The sequence below is a fragment of the Stigmatopora argus genome, chromosome 6 (assembly GCF_051989625.1).
Source record: "Stigmatopora argus isolate UIUO_Sarg chromosome 6, RoL_Sarg_1.0, whole genome shotgun sequence".
Lineage (NCBI taxonomy): Eukaryota > Metazoa > Chordata > Actinopteri > Syngnathiformes > Syngnathidae > Stigmatopora > Stigmatopora argus.
The window spans coordinates 17,359,741-17,379,169 of record NC_135392.1 but is presented as its reverse complement, the minus strand read 5'-3'; the positions used below and the strand labels follow the sequence as shown (position 1 = coordinate 17,379,169).

At 40.1% G+C, this 19,429-nt stretch overlaps 1 protein-coding gene across 2 annotated transcripts; it reads right to left on the bottom strand.

Annotated features, from left to right (window-relative positions):
- Nucleotides 1-2,893: 2,893 nt before the first annotated feature.
- Nucleotides 2,894-16,113, bottom strand: poc1a (POC1 centriolar protein A). 2 transcript variants are annotated; one of them, XM_077603678.1, is made up of 11 exons: nt 15,909-16,113; nt 13,355-13,439; nt 13,080-13,251; nt 12,390-12,569; nt 12,225-12,332; nt 12,023-12,138; nt 9,546-9,679; nt 5,935-6,003; nt 5,766-5,843; nt 4,700-4,951; nt 2,894-3,853 (listed from the first exon to the last, which is right to left on the bottom strand). In XM_077603678.1, exons 1-11 carry the CDS (start codon nt 15,918-15,920, stop codon nt 3,728-3,730), a joined length of 1,332 nt encoding a protein of 443 aa, XP_077459804.1. In that variant the 5' UTR covers nt 15,921-16,113; the 3' UTR covers nt 2,894-3,727. The 2 variants fall into 2 exon arrangements, with proteins under 2 accessions (XP_077459804.1, XP_077459802.1); XM_077603676.1 differs by lacking the exon at nt 15,909-16,113 and adding an exon at nt 14,499-14,991.
- Between the last annotated feature and the right edge of the window lie 3,316 nt (nt 16,114-19,429).

Here is a 19,429-nt window from a genome sequence, read left to right as displayed (position 1 = left end):
TCTGCAGTGCCTTCCGGAGGACAGCAGGTTGAAGTGGTGGAAGCCGGGATGCATATTGTCTTTTATGATGCTCTCTGCCCTTCTAAGGCATGGGGATTTGTAGATGCTGGACAGGGTAATGGGAGTTGATGATCTTTTGGGTTGGGTTAATCACCCTCTGCAGGTTGGTGTTTAGTTGCTCCTTTCTAAGTACTCTCAGGAAATGAAGCCTCTGCTGCGCCTTCTTGACGAGTGCTGTGGTGTTTGCCGCCCGAGTAGGATCAGCAGAGATGTGGACTCCTAGGAATTTGAAAGTCTCCACTCGCTCCACACAGCCGCCGTTGATATACAGGGGGGACAGAGCAGCCTTGTTCAGTCGGAAGTCCAGGATGAGTTCTCTGGTTCTGGAGACGTTCAGCGCCAAGTTGTTGAGAGCACACCACTCACGGAGTCTAAGGACCTCATCTCTGTAGGCCATCTCATTCTCCCCTGTGATCATCCCCACCACCGTTGTATTGTCCGCAAATTTCACAATTATGTTGTCAGGTTGCATGGTTCTACAGTCGTGTGTGTATAGTGGGTAGAGTAGTGGACTCAGAACAGCCTTGGGGCAAGCCGGTGCTGAGCATTCGGGCAGAGGAGAGGTAGGGACTCAGCTTCACATGCTGTGGTCGGTTGACCAGAAAGTATTTAATCCAGGAACATGTGGAGGGTGCAGGTACGCCAACTCTGGGATAAGAATGTCCTGTTTTATGGTGTTAAAGGCTGAGCTGTAGTTGATGAAACGCATTCTGACATGTGGCGGTGGATCTATTTGGCCGATATGCAAATTGATTCGGGTCATGCATGAGGGGAAAACAGGCTTTGGTGTGTTTCAGTATCAATTTTTCAACACACTTAGTGATGATTGGTGTGAGAGCTACGGGGCAGTAGTTGTCCAGATTGTTAGCGGGTGACTTCTTGGGTACTGGGATGATGGTGGCCGATTTTAGACAGTCTGGGACAGAGGCTTGTTCTAGTGAAAATATGAAAATGTCTAAAGACTGGTGATGGTTGGTCAGCACAGGCCTCAAGTACTTTGCCTGGTATTCCATCCGGTCCTGTGGCCTCCCTGTGGTTTACTGCACGGAGCACACGTCTCATATCCACTACCTCCACCATGAGTGGGGTGAAGCTTCTTCTCGGGATTGATGTGGGATGTGCTGGAGGTTGAGGTGGTGTGACTGGGTGGTGGGCTTCGGACTCAAGTGGGCAAAACAGTTGTTTAGGTCCTCTGTCAGTGTCGCATCTGAGTCTGCAGGAGCCGCAGCTCGGCCCTTGTAGTTGGTGAGGGTCCGCATGCTCTGCCACATCGTTTGGGGGTCGTCAAGTTGCCTTTCTATCTTCTCCTTGTAGTCTGCTTTGGCAGCCTTAAAATACCTCTTCAGGTTGGCGCGAGCTGCGCTGTAGAGTGCCGTCGCCGAATCTGAAGGCTGCATCTCGGGCCCGGAGGAGTGATCGGACCTGGCTGGTTATCCACGGTTTCCGATTTGGGTACACCTGGGTGGTCTTCCCCTCAGTGACCGTAGCCATGCAGTACTTGATGTAAGACAGTACTGTATCTGTGGAGGTTCCCAGGTCCTCATGGTGGAACGTTTCCCACTGTGTCTGTTCAAAGCAGTCTTGGGAGGGTTTCGTGAGGATAAGCAGTTCAGAAAATGAATGAACTTAATTTATATTAATACATATGACTTATTACATTATTGTCATTTTTCCATAGGTTATTACTATTAGTACTACATATGACTTTATTATCATTTTATTATATTATTAAGGTTGCTACTACTATAACTACCACCACTACCGTAGGTTCCCCAGCCCTGAACTACCTTTAAAATTTATCCAATTGTCCCCACAAAAATGACAACATAAGACAATGATTCATTAATGTATTAAAATAACAAAATATTCAAAAATAGTTCCTATTTGTGAAGGTGCAGGAGTGTGAGAACGATAACGTTAGGCAACAGACAAATCACACGAACACATGCACAAACATATCTTAACAACTTTAAATTATGAATTCAAATTCAGCATATTTGCAACAAAATTTGGGTTTCCTAAATGTTTTTCTGCAGATCTGATTTTTAAGTCCGGCAAAATCATGTTGCATTATAAAAATCTTATAAAATGGATCTATTGACCCCGTCATTCATTCATTATCCGTACCGCTTATACTCTGGGGACACCCTGAATTGGTGGCCAGCAAATCACAGGTCAGAGACGGACAACCATTCACGCTCAAAACACGGGCCAATTTAGCGTGCCCAATCAGCCTACCAAGCAGGTATTTGTGATGTGGGAGAAAACCCACGCAGGGCCAGTGAGAACATAAATTGAACCCGTGATCTCAGAATTGTCAGGCCAATGCTATAACCATCAGCCCACCTCCACAGGCATGCACCCAAAATTTTAATTACTAAATTATACTGCAAACCCTAACAAAACGTACATTTCACACTTATTAACCCTCACAATACCTTTTGTATCCTGAAACATGGTTTTTCCTTACCATCCATCTGTTGTGCGACACAGACCAATACCCTCAAAAAACTGCAAAACAAGCTCAATTTAGAGTACCTTAACTTTGATTAGGAATGTGTATGGTGTCAGCGGATGATCTACTCTTGGTGAGCTGACCACTTGGCAAAAGCTTGTCCTAATTAACAGCATCTCCAAAAATCTGGCAACGGAGGTGAAAGTGACTCATCTGCTTGGGATGACAAAACTCACGACTCTTCACATTTCTGCTAAATGAGGACAACAAAATACAGGGAAATCATGATCGGACAATCACTCTAGCTCCGTAGCATTGGTGTATAACTGCTAATGACATCATTGTGCTGGCAATGACAACAAATACATTTGGAGAGGGTTATGAGAAAGCATCTGGAGTCTCTTTAATTTTAAAAAGAAAAGTGACATGGTTTATCTAAAACAGCAACATTCACATTGTAGTCCAAGTATAGGCAACAAATAAAAATGTATACAACTCACCTCAAGATTCATTTTGACTTAATAGGGAGGTGTGGATAATTTAAGGGTTCATGTACAAATAGGTGTCAACATCCAGACACTTTTAAGCTACACTGGCTAAAACGAGACAAAAGATAACCTGAATACATTTATTCATTGGACAGATTAAGCATTGATTCTGATGTATGGATTCATCATATAAACGCTCGGTCACAATTGTTGAGACTTTAGAACCATTGTTGAATGAGAAAGCATCTCAGAACTCATTACCATGGGAAGGGGAGCCCAACTCCGAATGCACGGTCCACAAGGGCCCATATCCAGTCTGTTTTCCATGTCTCCCTGCACCGACAAATCCGAGTCAAATTTTCTAAAGCGCAAATAGTTCTGGAAAAAACAAGGGGCAAATCTTAATGGAGCATTGACACGCTCAAAAATGTGTAGGGACTCAGCAGGACAGTTGTCATAAATCAGCCTTTTTATGATGTAACTTTGGAAAGATGCTTAGATCAATGCAAAAACAACAAAAAATAGAATTAGGCAACACATTTAATGTTGGCTCTATGCCAATTGCAGTTGCAAGTTTGCAACAAACAAAAAAAGGCAAGTAGTTTAAAAGACGCCTCGTACACACACCATAAATAGAAAAAAGGCGCTCTTTTTAGACCGTTTCAAGCAACCACCTAAAAAACATTTTTTCTACGCAGTATCGCAAACCTGCGAGGAGATTAGATCAGTATGGGGCATCCGGGTTCCAGCTTTCCTCATCCAGAAATGTTTGAGACTCAACCTGGTTCTGTAAACACTCCTTCAGCTTGTCTTCAGTCAACGTCAGCCGCTGTTCCAACATGGACACCGTCTGGACAAAGAGGTGAAGCAGGATGGTGACGATTAAGGGGAGTGGGATGAAAATAAATACAGTACTGGACTAGGTTTAGAGACCACTCAAGCCAGAACCATGTTAGGAGGGCTAGACAATTGGTTTGTTTCCATTAACACCTGGTATTAACGGTCCATATTAGTCATACCCGGGTGTCAAGAGGCAACAGAGTACAGAAAAAGAGGAGAAAATACACAAGGTTAACCGATTGACTCAAGACTGTTTATTAAACAGTCTTGAGTCAATCGGTTAACCTTGTGTATTTTCTCCTCTTTTTCTGTACTCTGTTGCCTCTTGACACCCGGGTATGACTAATATGGACCGTTAATACCAGGTGTTAATGGAAACAAACCATAACTGTTGCACTCTGGCAAAATTTTAATGATTCTAATTTACTGGCCAGCATCTGTATATAACCTGTTGCTGATGCTAGTGATCCTGCAAGTTTGAGGCTTATTTGTGACAACAGCTAAAATGCCATCTGGTTTAAGTTTGCTTTAGCTTTACTTGATTTAAATTATTTGTTATTTTAATTTCGAGAAGGTTGTCTGGTGTTGAACAGGGTTCACTCGCCTGACTTCGGTGGGGGCAGGCGCGGGCTCGAATCCACTGGTGGCAGTATGAATGAGTGTGAATGGTCATCTTTCTGTGTGCCCTATGAGTGACTAGCGACCAGTCTAGGGTGTAGTCTGCCATTGATGTGATTTATCATCCAGTTGGATGCAACGCCAAGCACCATAGTACTGGGTTATGTAATGTTTTTTTGTGTTCATGTTGCTGAAGATAAGTTAAGTCTATGAAAGATGGGCCCTTATGTCTCCTTACCTGTGTAAGAATATCCAATTGACCTATAATGTTTTCGAGTGCGTTTGTTAAACTGGGGGTTGTGGGTCTCTCCAGGGTCTGGGCTACTTCGAGCGGTGGTTGACATGGCTGGGCGTGCTGGGCGTGCTGGGCATGGTGGACCCTTGGATTGGTGGAGGTGGAACTGCTGCTTGAACTCCTTTTGGCGTTGGTATGCATACCTCCACCGTGATCACGGACTATTTTGACAGCAGTTTGGGCAGGTTCCGAAGCCTAACAGGAGACAGAAACACGATCAATTGCAAGCACCGAAAAACTTTTCTAAACGAAAGTCACCACAAATAACCCAATCCTTTCCCTAAATTCTACTTAAATTGTGGCAGTCAAAGGCAAGCACAGAGCTCTCATGTAAGCTAAGCTGCTTCAACAAGTGAATTAAAACAGAGCAAAAGAATGCTGCAATAGTTAGACAGCGAATTAATACCTTCTTCACCAAATAATCGAATTATTTAGCCTCCTAAAACCCAGACTCTTAAGGTATGCATTTGTATGTTCTTTGATTTTTAGGCAAATTGGGACCTAATGAGTGTAAAAACAAAGAACTATCTTTTCACATGATGTCATTTCTGAGAAAAGTGATGTCCACATCGTAAGTGGACGCAGGCCCTTATATTCCAAAATTTAATATTGTAATATTTGACAACCAAAAATGTGATGTCCACTCATGTGGATGTCAGGTCATAGGAGGTTAAAGTCATTTAAAAGATTCAAGGGGTAAATTGAATGTCTTGAAGCAAGTGAGGCACAATGGCTAGTGCAATACTTTGTTGCATAAAAAAAGTGCTGTTGATTTACTTTCCAGAAGTTTGCAATCTTACATACAAAGACAATGTGACATGGGGGATCCTACATCCTTTCTGAGTTATGTGAATAAAACTTAAAAAATCAAAACCTTCAAACTTTTCTCCAAAATTGTTTTTGCGATAAATTGCTCATTTGAAAATATGAGGAAATGTCAAAAGTCTGTGTACTCCAAATTCAGAAGTGGGGAGGAGGAGGAACACAAGTCTGGTAACAATTACAGCACCTGGTAGGTGGGAGTGGTGGATCGGTGATTCTTGGGTGTGTCACTGCGCTCATCAAAGTTGGTCTTCCACACCATCACCTATAGGTAATTGTAAAAAGTTGTTTTCTGGATATTGCTTCACTATTAATTAATAAAACAGGCATTTTCACAGACTAAATCAGATTTTCACCTGCTCATCAGAACCTCCCGATGCAAAGTAATCTCCTGTTCTGCAAAAGGCCACAGAATTTACTGCACCCTGTGGAAAAAAAGATTAGATCAATTCGTCTGAGCCGTCAACACCACAACTAACCAGTGTGCCCGTGAGGGGGGACGCAGCAGCAATAAAAAAAGGCATACACACATGTGGGCAGGCAACAAACTCTGGTCAGAGCAAAAAAATATCACCTGAAAGTCACAACAAAAGAATTCAAGAGAGACAAACAAGGCGTGTGGAAATCTGCTCTACGCACAACTGGCACTCAGACAGGCCATAATTTTTTGGGGTGGGATTGCTTTCCCAGGAGCACCTGAGTGAAGCAGACAGTGTTACTATGGTAACGTGACAACCTGGAAGACGTATGTTGCTTCTGCTCACTAATTCCTACTGCCAGAATGGCACTTAGCATGACTTGACAAACACACATTACTGTACATTTTCTAGGGCAGGGGTAGGGAACCTATGGCTCGGGAGCCACATGTGGCTCTTTTGATGGGTGCATACGGCTCTAAGCCAGGGGTAGGGAACCTATGGCTCGGGAGCCATATGTGGCTCTTTTGATAGGTGCATACGGCTCTCCGCTAAAATGTGAAGTAAAATATGGTAACTGCTGTTGAGAGCTCAGTCGTGAAATCATCAGTAGGAGCGTTATGTGATCATTGTGGAAAAAGTGGTGACATTACTACAAATAGCACACATTTTAGTGTATGTTTCCTCTTAAATTTTGAGTATGGCTCTCAAGGAATAACATTTGAAAATATTAATTGTTTATGTCTCTCTCCGTCAAAAAGGTTCCCGACCCCTGTTCTACGGGGATGCCCGAGAGTAGGGCGGAGGAACAGCACCAACGGCACCACATCCCACACCTACCAACACCAGCCAACCCCCATAACCATCGAGGCAAAACATGTCTCCCTACCTTCACCAGCAGATGGAGCAAAAAAGCCACCAAAACACCACAAGTACAAGTACAGTGGTACCTCGAGATACGAGCTTAATCCGTTCCGGGACTGAGCTCGTATGACAAGTTACTCGTAACTCGAGGTAAAGTTTCCCATTGAAATGAATGGGAAACAATTTAATTCGTTCCAACTCTCTGAAAAAAACACCAGAAACAGGATATTGGATTGAAAAAAAATGTTTTATTTCTTATAATTCGCCATATATTGACAAAGTAATAAATAACGAGTGGTTTAATAGAAATAAAGTGTTTAATCTAACTAAAATTGGCCGGATTTCGCCGAGGGGAGAGGGGCTTCGTTTTTTTTTTTCCTCCACACAATGCACTCGTAAACAGAACAAACACTCCACCCTCACGTTCGCTATCGATGGGCTGTTTGCTGTCGTACTATTCCCTTCAAAATATTCCGAAAATGATGCACACAAATGTCCTCACAATCGGAGAACGCACGACCACTTGCCAACGAGCAGCAAGCAGTCTTATCAGCGATCGCCCCGCTGCTCATCTTCTTCTTCTTCTTCTTCTTCTTCTTTTTCACCTCAGGCGCCTGAGGATTACCCTCAGCAGCGCTAGGGCTGCCACTGGAACACGGATAAGTTCATCCAGGGAGTTGCCCAAGCCGCGATGGTAGCGTTCGGTCATTAAGGCCGGACAGCGGAGCCATAAGTGTTCAGACGACTCTGTTTCCTCGTCGCACAGGCGGCAGCGATCCGAGTCGGATTTCTCATGGGAGCTACAGGGGCGCTGGCTAGCGGCTCCTTTTAGCTTGTAGCATCTGTGTTCGCGTCCCATCGAACGGCGCCTATGATAGAGTTGCTACCGGGGATACTTTTGCGAGCACGAGTATACTTCATTACCCAGAAAGCCCTCTTTTCACCGCGCATGCGCGTTGTGAGTTTCCTGGTCTGAATAGCTCATCCGGTGCTCGTAAATATTGTTATACACGAAAGATATGCCAAAAAAATGCCATGGCAACCTGGCTTGGTCGCATCACGAAACTTTGACCGCATCACGGGCGAATTATTCGATCGAAATTTCCCCCGTAAGACGAGCATTCCGTATGACGAACGGTCGTATGACGAGGTACCACTGTACGTACCTAAGCTTGAAAATCAGTGGAGCAATTGCAGACCATTGTTTACCCATTTACAGTGGTACCTCGTCATACAACCGCTCTTCATACGACATTCTCGTCTTACGACGGAAATTTCGATCAAATAATTCGCCCGAGATACAATCAAAATTTCGTGATGCAACCAAGCCAGGTCTTTTTTGCATCTCTTTCATGTATAACAATATCTACGAGCACTGAACGATTAATTCAGACGAGTTTCTCCGACGCATCGACCAGAAAACGCACAACGCGCAGGCTTTCTGGGTAATGAAGTATACTCGTGCACACAACGCCAATTAGGCAATGGCACTCTTTCTCAGAATGAAACTTTATTACCCACAATCAATACGTGGGTAAGCTCAGCTGTTGCATTTCCTGTTATTATTATTATCTAATACAAGGAGTATTATATTACTTCTCGTTCGCTGCTCCTAAGAACATCAGCGGCACTGGCTCGCAATTCCCTCTTTGTAATATTTCTGGTCGCAACTCCCTCTCATAGGCGCCGTTCAAAGCGGTTGCGACCAGAGCCATTACAACGAGGGAGTTGCGAGCCGGTCTTTATGAGCAGCGGAGCGATCGCTAAAATGTACTACAAGACTATTTCTCGTTGGCAAGTGGTCGTGGGTTATCCTATTGTGAGGACATTTGTGTGAATCATTTTCGGAATATTTTGAAGGGAATACGTAGTACAACAGCAAACAACCCATCGATAGCGAACGTGAGGGTGGAGGCGTGGCAACCCGCCAACCCGGAAAACGAAGGTAACAAAGGATTACAACAAAATTAGAAATCAGTTTTGTGTAAAGTTACATTGAACATATGTTTGAGGGTCTGTATATATTAATCCAAGTTAATTAAAATTTGTTTGTTCCGTTTACGATTGCGTTGTGAAAAAAAAGGAACCCCCCCGCCCCCTCTGTGCGTCTGTCTCCCGTCGGCGAAATCCGCCCAATTTTTGTTAGATTAAACACATTTTATTACTATTAAACCACTAGTTCTGTGTTACTTTGTTAATAGATGGCGAATTAGAAGAAATAAAACATTTTTTCCATTCCAATATCCTGTTTTTGGTGTTTTTTCAGAGGGTTGGAACGAATTAATTTGTTTTCCATTCATTTCAATGGGAAACGTCCGCTCAAGTTACGAGAAGCTCGTCATACGATCTCAGTCTCGGAACGGATTACGATCGTATGTCGAGGTACCACTGTACCCTTAATTTAAACATGAATTAAAAAAAACTTAATCAACTCTGTTTGTTCATTCAAAATGAATTTATATTTTATCATCGGGTCTGCAGCCCTAAATATAGTTGGAACCTTTGCAGAGATTGCATAAATTAATGTTTTTCAAAATCATACACAAAGGTAATTCCAGCAAATGTGGTATTTCGGAGGCACTGATTTGCAGCATTATTAGCTTTTCCCCCCTCAATTCACACCTTTAACATTAGTTTAACCTAGAATTTAAAGCTTTTGGGGGTGTTTATGTGAGTGACTGCTGTACCTGGTGTCCATGCAATGTGAATAACAGTTTTCCCTCCACAAGATCAAGTATCTTGGTTGTTGAATCGTTGGACGCAGTCAGAAGAAAATGACCAGACGGATGGTAAGACAAACTGTTCACGGCGCCACTGTGAACTAAAGAGAAAACACTTAGTCAAACTTGCATATATGGTCTATGTTCATTTAAAAACACACTAAAACTTGTGATAGCCTTGAATGCCATTAAAGTGTCAACAAAAGAACAGCAGTTGTAATTAACCTTCATGCATACCTGAGAGCAAAACTGTGTGTAATTGATTTTTCAAGAATAGCTTGTTTTATACTCATCCATCATTTTGTAACAAGGTCCTTGCACTTTGACTTAGAGCTCACAACGACGTCATGTTTATATTAAAACAAACGATGACGTCAAACTCTGATCATCACATTTGCGTCACGATGGCGTGTACTGTGGTAATGGGATTCTTGACTGGGACTGAGCACAGTAAGTTTCCTCGAAGTTGACACGCCCTCTGCTGGCTAGACGGCGATAGGGGACATCTAAAGGCTGTCCTCAACTGAACTCACAGGGTACAACCATCATCGCAACCATATTGTAATGACCAAAACACGAACACTACCTAAAGTTCTTTACTACTGATTGTTAAAGTCTAAGATCTGAAATGTGAAGCATGCAAATATCAAAATATGTATAAAAAAAAACAGGTAAATGTGACTGAAACCTCAAAACATACTTTACTGGGGCACTGGATAATTTTCACAAATGATCATGGAAAGTAAATGTATTTGTACCAGGTCATCATGTATATACAATGTTTAAAATACCATTTCAGACGCCTGCCTGTCAAAAAAGCAGTGTATGTGGGTGCCGTCAGAACCTTCTGTGTGAGTATAAATATGATAGCAGTAGCATCTTTACAACTGATTACATTATATTTATTTGTAACATGAGTTAAAGGAATGTTTTGGATCAAGTGAATGCCAGCAGAAAATTTTGAATGAACAATTTGAAGAATAAAATAAACATAGCAATAGTGAAGGAAAAACATTAAAAGCCAATAATAAACAAAATATATATGAACATACATTATTTAATACCAGATTTGGAGGCCGTGGCTGGCCGGCCATTAAATGCCTAATTTTTGTCACTGCAATCATCACCAGCAAAAAAGGGAGAAAGAAAGGTGACAAGGGAGAAGGATGCCTCATTATTATATTTTTCCCCAAATGTGAAAGAGTATTGTTCAACATCCGGAATTTGGGGGATTTTTTATTACTGCAGTGTTATCGGTGTTTAGGTACGGTGTGATAACAGTGCTTATTTAAGTTGTAGCAGTACACAAACATCAGAATATTTGTCATTTATATTTCACTGTAATATAAATGCTAAATGGTTTATGTATTGAGTTTTTCCTTGCCCAGTTTGGTTGAATACTTAGTGCTATTGACGTTTTATCAAGGAAGCCTCAGTCTGCTGGGAGTTAAGAAATCGAGGTAACATTTAGGTATTTTATTTTTCCTTTTCGTCATCATTGGTGCAATCTGGTTATGAATCCATTTTTGACTGCATAAGGGCAGCTACAAATGAATGAAGAATATTTATTTTAGAGGTGCAGTTAATCAGCTGTGTTTGATAAACTAATATATTGTGACATCCCAAATTACATTCTACAGTAAATGCTTTGGATGCTGACTGAGCTAAAATTATGAATAATCATCATTTGATCTTTTCAAGATTTGACTGGAGATTGCGCTATGTGATTTCCACTAAAAAAACAACCTTAACAGTTAACAAAATCAGTAATCGTATTTTCCATTTAATGTTTTGAATAAATATTTCTGACTATAAGGTGTACGTGAAATCCTCCAGTGTGTGTTGTGTATGAATTGTGGGTGTTATTAATGACCTAATCTTTTTTTATTGGAGCATAGCTGTCTTACAATGCTCTGGGAAAGATACAAATTCATCAAACACAAAACAAACAAATGAGTTAAAAAAATGACATTGTTAACAGATTAAGAACAAATGATATAGTGTACATGAATTCACTAATATGCTTTATAATTAGATATGCTTTATGTTTGAAAGTAAACCTGTCATTGGTGGTGTACTTTATAATCTGGTGAACAACTTTGCTTTCCAAAAAATATGCTTTAATCACTTAAACCAAGTGTATCATATTTTATCAACTAACTATTATATTAGGCTAGAAACTTGATCAACTTTGGTAATTAGGCTTAGGTGGAGACTTGTGGTATATTTAAGAGACAATTGTCATTATTCTATATTTAGTCTCACAGCAGAAGGAAATTAAGATGAGCTAATTAAAAAAACTGGTTGACTCACAAAATAATCCCCCTCTACAATATGTGTAAAGAGAGTAAATGACATCATTAATTGTAGACTGATGCACACAGAGTTGCTCATTACGTTAAAGACTATGGTCATATGTAAAACTATCACTGTATTGACTCTACCTTGGTAATGTTGCAGCATCTTGCAGGATCGAATGTCCCACACTTTGACTGAATTGTCAGTACTGGCTGCAGCAATGCATGTTCCACTTGGATGAAAATCCACTTGGTTTGCATAACTAGAGGATAGTTGAAAGAAAAAAAATAACTTAAAGAATGAGATTTCTTTACTTCAGTTAGGTACTGGGTTAAAAAAAAACATCACCCTGCATGCTCGTAGAATGAGTGAATACATTCCCCGCTCTTTATGTCCCACAGCTTGATAGTTTTGTCATCACTCGAGGAAATGATCAAGTGGCTGTCTGGAGAGAACCTGTGAGAAATTTAATATTAGGTTGCAAATCCGTTGGGGTTAGCAAACATCACATACCTGGCACAACGGACCCAGTTGATGTGCTGGTTAAGAGAGAAGAGGAACTTTGGTCGGTGGGCGGTCCACACTTTGACTGTCTTGTCGTCAGACGCTGTGACCAGAGTCTGACCGTCCTCAGAAAAGTTCACGCTACGCACGGTGGCTGTGTGAGCCTTGAATACAGTTGACTGAGCCTTCCTGTAACAAAGATCTGGCTGTCTCACGCTAGTACCATAATAGCAATGCAGTTAAGAGTCAATTGTGACCAGTTCTGGATAAAAGGTCCTCTAATTGTCAGAATATATTATGCACCTTGATTACTAATTTATTGAGCCAATTTTCTACAAATTTCAGCAACAACTTCAAATTCTTTGATGTGCTGGAAACCACAAAGAGCTTAAGGTATTGTTTGGGAGAAATCAATCCAAAAGTTTCACTATCTGCTTAATTTTGTTATGCATAGTTAGCCCCTGTAACATGCCAGAAAAACTAGATATGTATACAATGAACATTTTCCTCCACACCACGTACAGCAGCTTTCTGCAAAGTTCATTTTCATTTTATTATTCATCAATGTTTTTTACACTTAAATGGAAGTAAAATGTTTTCTTTGCTAGACAAATCCAAAACACTGAAATGTTTGGAATAGATAAAACAACAAATTTTGACTGAAACATCTGTCCCGGCATAAAAAATATATGAACCTACATGTTGGGCACCCAAAGGCGTACAGTCTTGTCCTTTGAGGAAGAAGCCAACAGGTCTCCTGAGGGAGAAAACTGCACGGAGGTGATGGAGTCTTCATGTCCATCAAAACGATATGCACGCCTCTGTGGTTTCATGTTCCAGATCATCACAACTCCATCTTTGGAACTGCTACCTGAAGGATGATGCAAAGCATGATTACACATCCATGTGTTAGAAAACCAGAAAAGTCCAACTAAGACATCGATTCAAAAATGTCTGGATAAAAGAGCAGTTACCGAGCTGTTTCATGTTGCTGCTGAAGTCAACACTTGTTACAGCATCCTTGTGACCCTTGAAATTATGCTCAAGTGTCGGATCAGGCTGTAAACAGAAAGACTCATTAACATTGTCATCCATTAGATTGCATTTTTAAGCATTGTCTAAACTTGGGACTAATGGCTTTATGAACAATTGGAAAGAGGAAAAACTTCATTATCTCTTACCCAACGTTTCAGTTCATATATAAACACTGTATTTTATGGACTAGAAGTCCCACCCGAGTATAAGTCGCACCAGCCATAAAATGCATAATTAAGAAGGAAAAAACATAAGTCGCACTGGAGTATAAATTGCATTTTTGGGGGAAATTTATTTGATAAAATCAGACACCAAAAAGATACATGTCATGTTGAAAGGCAATTTAAAATTAAAATAAAATAACAGGCTTAATAAGTGTACGGTATACTAACGTTACATTACTGACATGCCTGGTAATGTCAGTAACGACTTAACATATTAAGAGTTATTCAGATAACTCTAGCATAAAGAACATGCTAACAAGTTTACCAAACTATCAGTTTCACTCCAAAAACACTAAATCCACTGAAATCCTTGGTGTCACGTTTAAATAACTCCCCCAATTTGGGAGGTAGATAATTTCACACATAAATCGCACCAAAGTATAAATTGCACCCAAACTATGAAAAAAATGCAATTTATAATCCGAAATATACGTTAGTATAGAATATATGCTAGTAATTACATATTTAATACAGTATTAGATGGAGCTCATCCAATAAGGATGTGGGCTTTGGAACCAATGGTTGACAGTAAAAAATAGCAAATTGTTGGAGATATCCTAGTTTGCTTCCTTACAACGTGTTTGGTGCAACTCGCCGATTCCTGCCACAAAAAAAAACTTTACACAAATATGTATACTCACTTTAAAATGGTGGCCACCCAATGAGCCAACATGAGACGGATTTATGGAATTAATACTATAACACTGCACATTAGAGCTCCTTTACATGAGGTGATTTTTGTTATTCTACTACCTAACTTTTAATGCGTTTTCATTCATTACATTTTGTGCACATAACATACCTACGTTATGGCCAAAGATTTCATAACAAATCATAGTGACTGTAAGCATTCTCATACCCACAAGGTGGCGTTTTTCCTCTTTGATTTGATTCCAAACGAAGAAGTAGCAGAGCCACACTTGTTTATCCCTGGCGTGGGTCTTTTGGACCCAGTTTTATGCAATCCTCGCAACATTGTGCATGCAAGCCGCTACGTTTTTAGTTTCCTACGGCTTCTTCAGACAATCTTTAACAACCAGGTCACCCGATCAAGTGCAAGGGAAGCTTCATAGACCCCCTACACGTAAAGGCAAAGGCCAGTGTTGTCAAGGAGACGCGAGCCCGTGACGCGTCCAAGCTAAGTAGCTCGCGTGAAAGGGGATAGTAAAAAAGAAAAAAAGAATACAGTCACGCCTGGGAAAATTTTCGAGGGCTTGCTTCTTTCCAGCTCTGATAAAGGTCTCAACGGGCAACACGGCATTCTTGTGTCACCCCATTTACGATGTGTTCAGGCCAGCGTCCATTCGGAAAGAGTCAAACGAGCCTCCCCGCATTTGGACCATTGTTTGAATTATCTGCATTACGGTAATGCAGCGTGCTGACTTCAGAGTGAAACGTCTCTTTGGTATTTAAAAAAATAAGATTTAACAAACGGTTCGAATTCAGAGAGACGCTGGAAGATCAAAGGGGTATTATTTTTTATTTGTATTCTTGGGGGGAAGAGTTGGAGTGGAGCATTTTTTTAGTTGTAACTTTTTAGGAGGATATCCACTTAAGTGTGCAGGTGACTATTACTATGTATAATTATTAGGCAACTTAACAAAACAAATATATACCCATTTCCATACCTGTCAACCTCTGCCGATAACTGCCCTTATAAATGATTATGATTCCCCTTACAAACCCCCCAAAAACCTTACAAACACCGTACGAGTCGTTCATCCCCAAACCAGGCAAGGCAAATTTTCTTTCTTCAGCCAGCTCATGTGATGATAAGATCGGGATTATTAACAAGAATAAGTCATGGTATTAAATGATTTTATTTTAGATGAGTCACTGGGTTTTAAGCGAGACAGTTAGTTGGATATTGTGCTTTTTTTTTTTTTTTTTTTTACGAGTCGTACGGTGTTTGTAAGGTTTTTGGGGGGTTTGTAAGGGGAATCATAATCATTTATAAGGGCAGTTATCGGCAGAGGTTGACAGGTATGGAAATGGGTATATATTTGTTTTGTTAAGTTTCCTAATAATTATACATAGTAATAGTCACCTGCACACTTAAGTGGATATCCTCCTAAAAAGCTAAAACTAAAAAAATGCTCCACTCCAACTCTTCCCCCCAAGAATACAAATAAAAAATAATACCCTTTTGATCCTCCAGCGTCTCTTTGAATTCGAACCGTTTGTTAAATCTTATTTTAGCATATTGCGCGTCAGTCACTACTTCCACCCTAGCTCGGCTAACAGACAGTTACGAAATAAACTTCCTTACCAGTGGAGCCATCTTGAGTTGTCCGGTTACGCTCGAGAGGTAACGACGAGTTTCGAATTGTTTGTCAGGAATGAGATGGGATTCCTAAATAGTATATATGGTTAACTCTAAAGGGAGTACGTACACAATTTATCTTTTGAAATTATAGCTGTGGAACGCTTGACACAAGTTTCAATTTACGCGCCGCAATTGGGCGGCCGCTGTCGGGCAAACTCTTAAAGGGGACGCTGAACTAATATCAGCTTCCCCCCCAAAATAAAATACGCACTATATCGGTATGTAAATCATTTACCAAAACAATGAAAATCGTTCATATGTTCCTGGTCAAATAATAGTTAGCAAATTATTTTAGCGTTGTTTTACATGCTATTTCAAAATACAGTACTGCATATATCCGCCAGATGTAAGTAGTGTCCAACAAGTATACAAACACTCGCTGTACCAAGGAAGTGGAATGACTTTATAATAGTAAACGTTTGTCATACATTGTTAAATAGCGTCATATACAGTACAATACACAATTCATTGTCCGTAAAAGTTTTTCTTTTTGTGTGCTGCAAATTCTATAGTGATTTGCAGTCAGTTATACGAATTTGAATACTATCACACACAAGCCCCTCTTTCCTTTTGTGGTTTCCAAATGATACGAAAAATGTTCAGAGTGTGCAAGATATGTTTACATTTATTTTCACTTTGAGATTTAAAAAAAATGTCCAATCAAGTGGAAGAGCTCTTTGTTTTGCCTGTTAAGCATCAATGACATTCCATATTTTCTCGCATATAATCCACCCCCTTGTGTAAGACACACCCTTAAAATTGCCTTAAAATCATTGAATTTTACAATTTCTCACGTATAAGCCGCCCCCTGAGTAACAATTTTCACCTCCATATTCATGGTTTTAATAGGAGTACAAATTTGAAGGGAAAATCTTAAGAAAAATCATCACAAGTGGTATTTCTCAGATACTCTATGAATCAAAAGCACATTATTAGGGTCAATATCAACATGCTGCGGTCAAATTTCAAACCATAATCCTTATAATCACATGGCAGACACATTGATAAACAATAGTGTGCCGTGCTGTCCCCTGCCTGGAGCCCATTGTTGGCTGGAATAGGCCCCAGCACCCCCCACGACGTTAGTGAAGATAAGTGGTTTGGAAAAAGAATGGATGTATTTTTTGAAATAGGGTTACAGAAAAAAAAAACTGAGTGTTTTCAGTTTTTGCTTTGGCCAATTTGTCTTTTGAAGAGTGAAATTGCTTTCTTTTGTCATTTTGGTGCATCACATATAGCTCCTACCTTGAGTATTGTTTTATTTCAAACCATCTGGATCTTTTCTGCTTAAAAAAAGACTCACTTATTGTATTCAAACGGCATGGCGGAGAGAGAACGCTTAACAATTTGGAGGCTTGCTTTAGGGAAGTTATATTTGGTAATTCATTTTTTTCTTTCTTTCTTTGTTGGCACACTTACACTCTGTCAAGTTGTATAAGCCAAGAGGAAGAACTTTTTGTTCCACAACTATAAGAACGAGTTTTAAGGCTTGCTTTGCAACATAGTGATATTTATATTTAGCAACACGACAAACCAAATATGGTATGTAGGTGATGAGGAAATGGTAGGAGTAAAGGTGTGGTGACTGATTTATTTTTAAAAGAATAATGTTATATATATATATATATATATATATATATATATATATATATATATATATATATATATATATATACACATACACACACACATATACATATACATACACATACATACATATATAAATGTTCCCGAGAGGAATTTGTACGTGTACAAAGTCTGACAGCCTTGATACTGAAGTGAACGTTGCGTGTGACAACACAAAGTAAATAACAAAGGTCACATAACAACAAGTTTGGAATATATTTATCATTGTTTTGAAATGCTCAATCTTTTGTATAACATCAAAATTGGCCCAAATAAATTAAATGATAAGGACAAATCTCTGTATGTGGTGCAAAGACAAAGACATAGAAGGCCAAAGAAGTGTGGAATGTCCAGCTGGGGAAAATGGAAACTGGCCAGTTTATGTCAATGACAGAAAATCAAGGACGTTGTGTTTCAAGCCAGGGAGTCAGAAATGTGCGGGTGGGGTGAAGGTTGATGGGTGGACAGTTTGGGCCAATTCCACTAACTTTGCTTAAACAAAAAAAAAATTTAAGCAGCTACTTTAACTACTCTTTTTTTCTCTGGGCTCTGATACCATTGTAATATCAGTAACATCTCTGTTTGCATCCTTGCTGCCTTTAAATGTGTCTTCACTAAGTGAAATGCACACTCTATTTGGTTAAGCTCTACAGTAATGCCTTGAGGTACGAGCTTAATGCGTTCCTTGACCGAGCTCGTATGTCAATTTAATCGTATCTCAAATCTATTTTTCCCATAGAAAATAACTGAATACAAATTAATCAATTCCTACCCTCCTACACACCAAAACTAGAATATTACAATGGAAAAACATTTTTTATTTGTTGTAATTCATCACCTACTCACAAAGTAACAAATACCTATCTAGTGGTTATGATCTTCAATACTAAAATGCTTAATTACACAGTACAAAGAGATGGTAGTGACTTACCGCAGCAGTGTGCGAAAGCAAGAGAGAGGGAAAGGACAGGAGAGAGACTTGATGGACAAAAAAACACCCGTAACATTACATAAACTTTAAATTTAGATTACTATATACACAATTAAAAATGCACATGTACACACTAGGGGCAATTTATAGTGTTTAACCAGCCTACCCTGCATGTTTTGGGGATGTGGGAGGAAACCGGAGTACCCAGAGAAAACCCACTCAAGCCCAGGGAGAACATGCCTATCCCAGCTGACTTCAGGCCAGAGGCAGGGGACACCCTGAATCGGTGGCCAGCCAATCGCAGGGAGCTAGGACAGTGTTTCGCAAACGTTTTTGAGCTGTGACACACTTTTGCATTGAAAAAATCTCAAGGGACACCACCATCTGAAAATATTTTCATTTAAAACTATGTCGCCTATATTGACAATAGTCATTCTCATCAAACTTATCAGCAGAAATCACATAAACCACCAAAATGATTCCAAAATCAAATTTTACACACTGACCTAATCCCACCAAAAGCTGGTATCTGCGGACCCTGAACAACTTCCGGTTCGACTGATGCAAAAATAAGTATAACGTAATGTTTTTAATTGCATAAATTTATGACTTCTTTCCAAATATTACTTAAATCTCCTAATATTAATATTACGCAAAAAAAAATGTTGTCCTCACATAGACTTTACGTCACCAAAAGTTGATGCCCTAGAAACCAAACAATTTCCGGTCCATGTTAGAGAAAAATAAGCAAGAAAGTGACTCTTTCACAATTTCTCATCTCATCTCATTTTCTGAACCGCTTTATCGTCACTAGGGTTGTGGGGGGGTGCTGGAGCCTATCCCAGCTAACTTCTGGTCGGAGGCGGGGGACACCCTGATTTTTTTGGCCAGCCAATCGCAGGGCACA

Excerpts from the sequence above, each read along its gene's own strand:
- poc1a (XM_077603676.1), bottom strand. The coding sequence starts at position 14,615 with ATGTTGCGAGGATTGCATAAAACTGGGTCCAAAAGACCCACGCCAGGG. Across the intron at positions 12,333-12,389 it reads AACTGGGTCCGTTGTGCCAG|GTTCTCTCCAGACAGCCACT; the intron begins GTATGTGATGTT and ends AATTTCTCACAG. Across the intron at positions 9,680-12,022 it reads GATGCTGCAACATTACCAAG|TTCACAGTGGCGCCGTGAAC; the intron begins GTAGAGTCAATA and ends TTTTCTCTTTAG.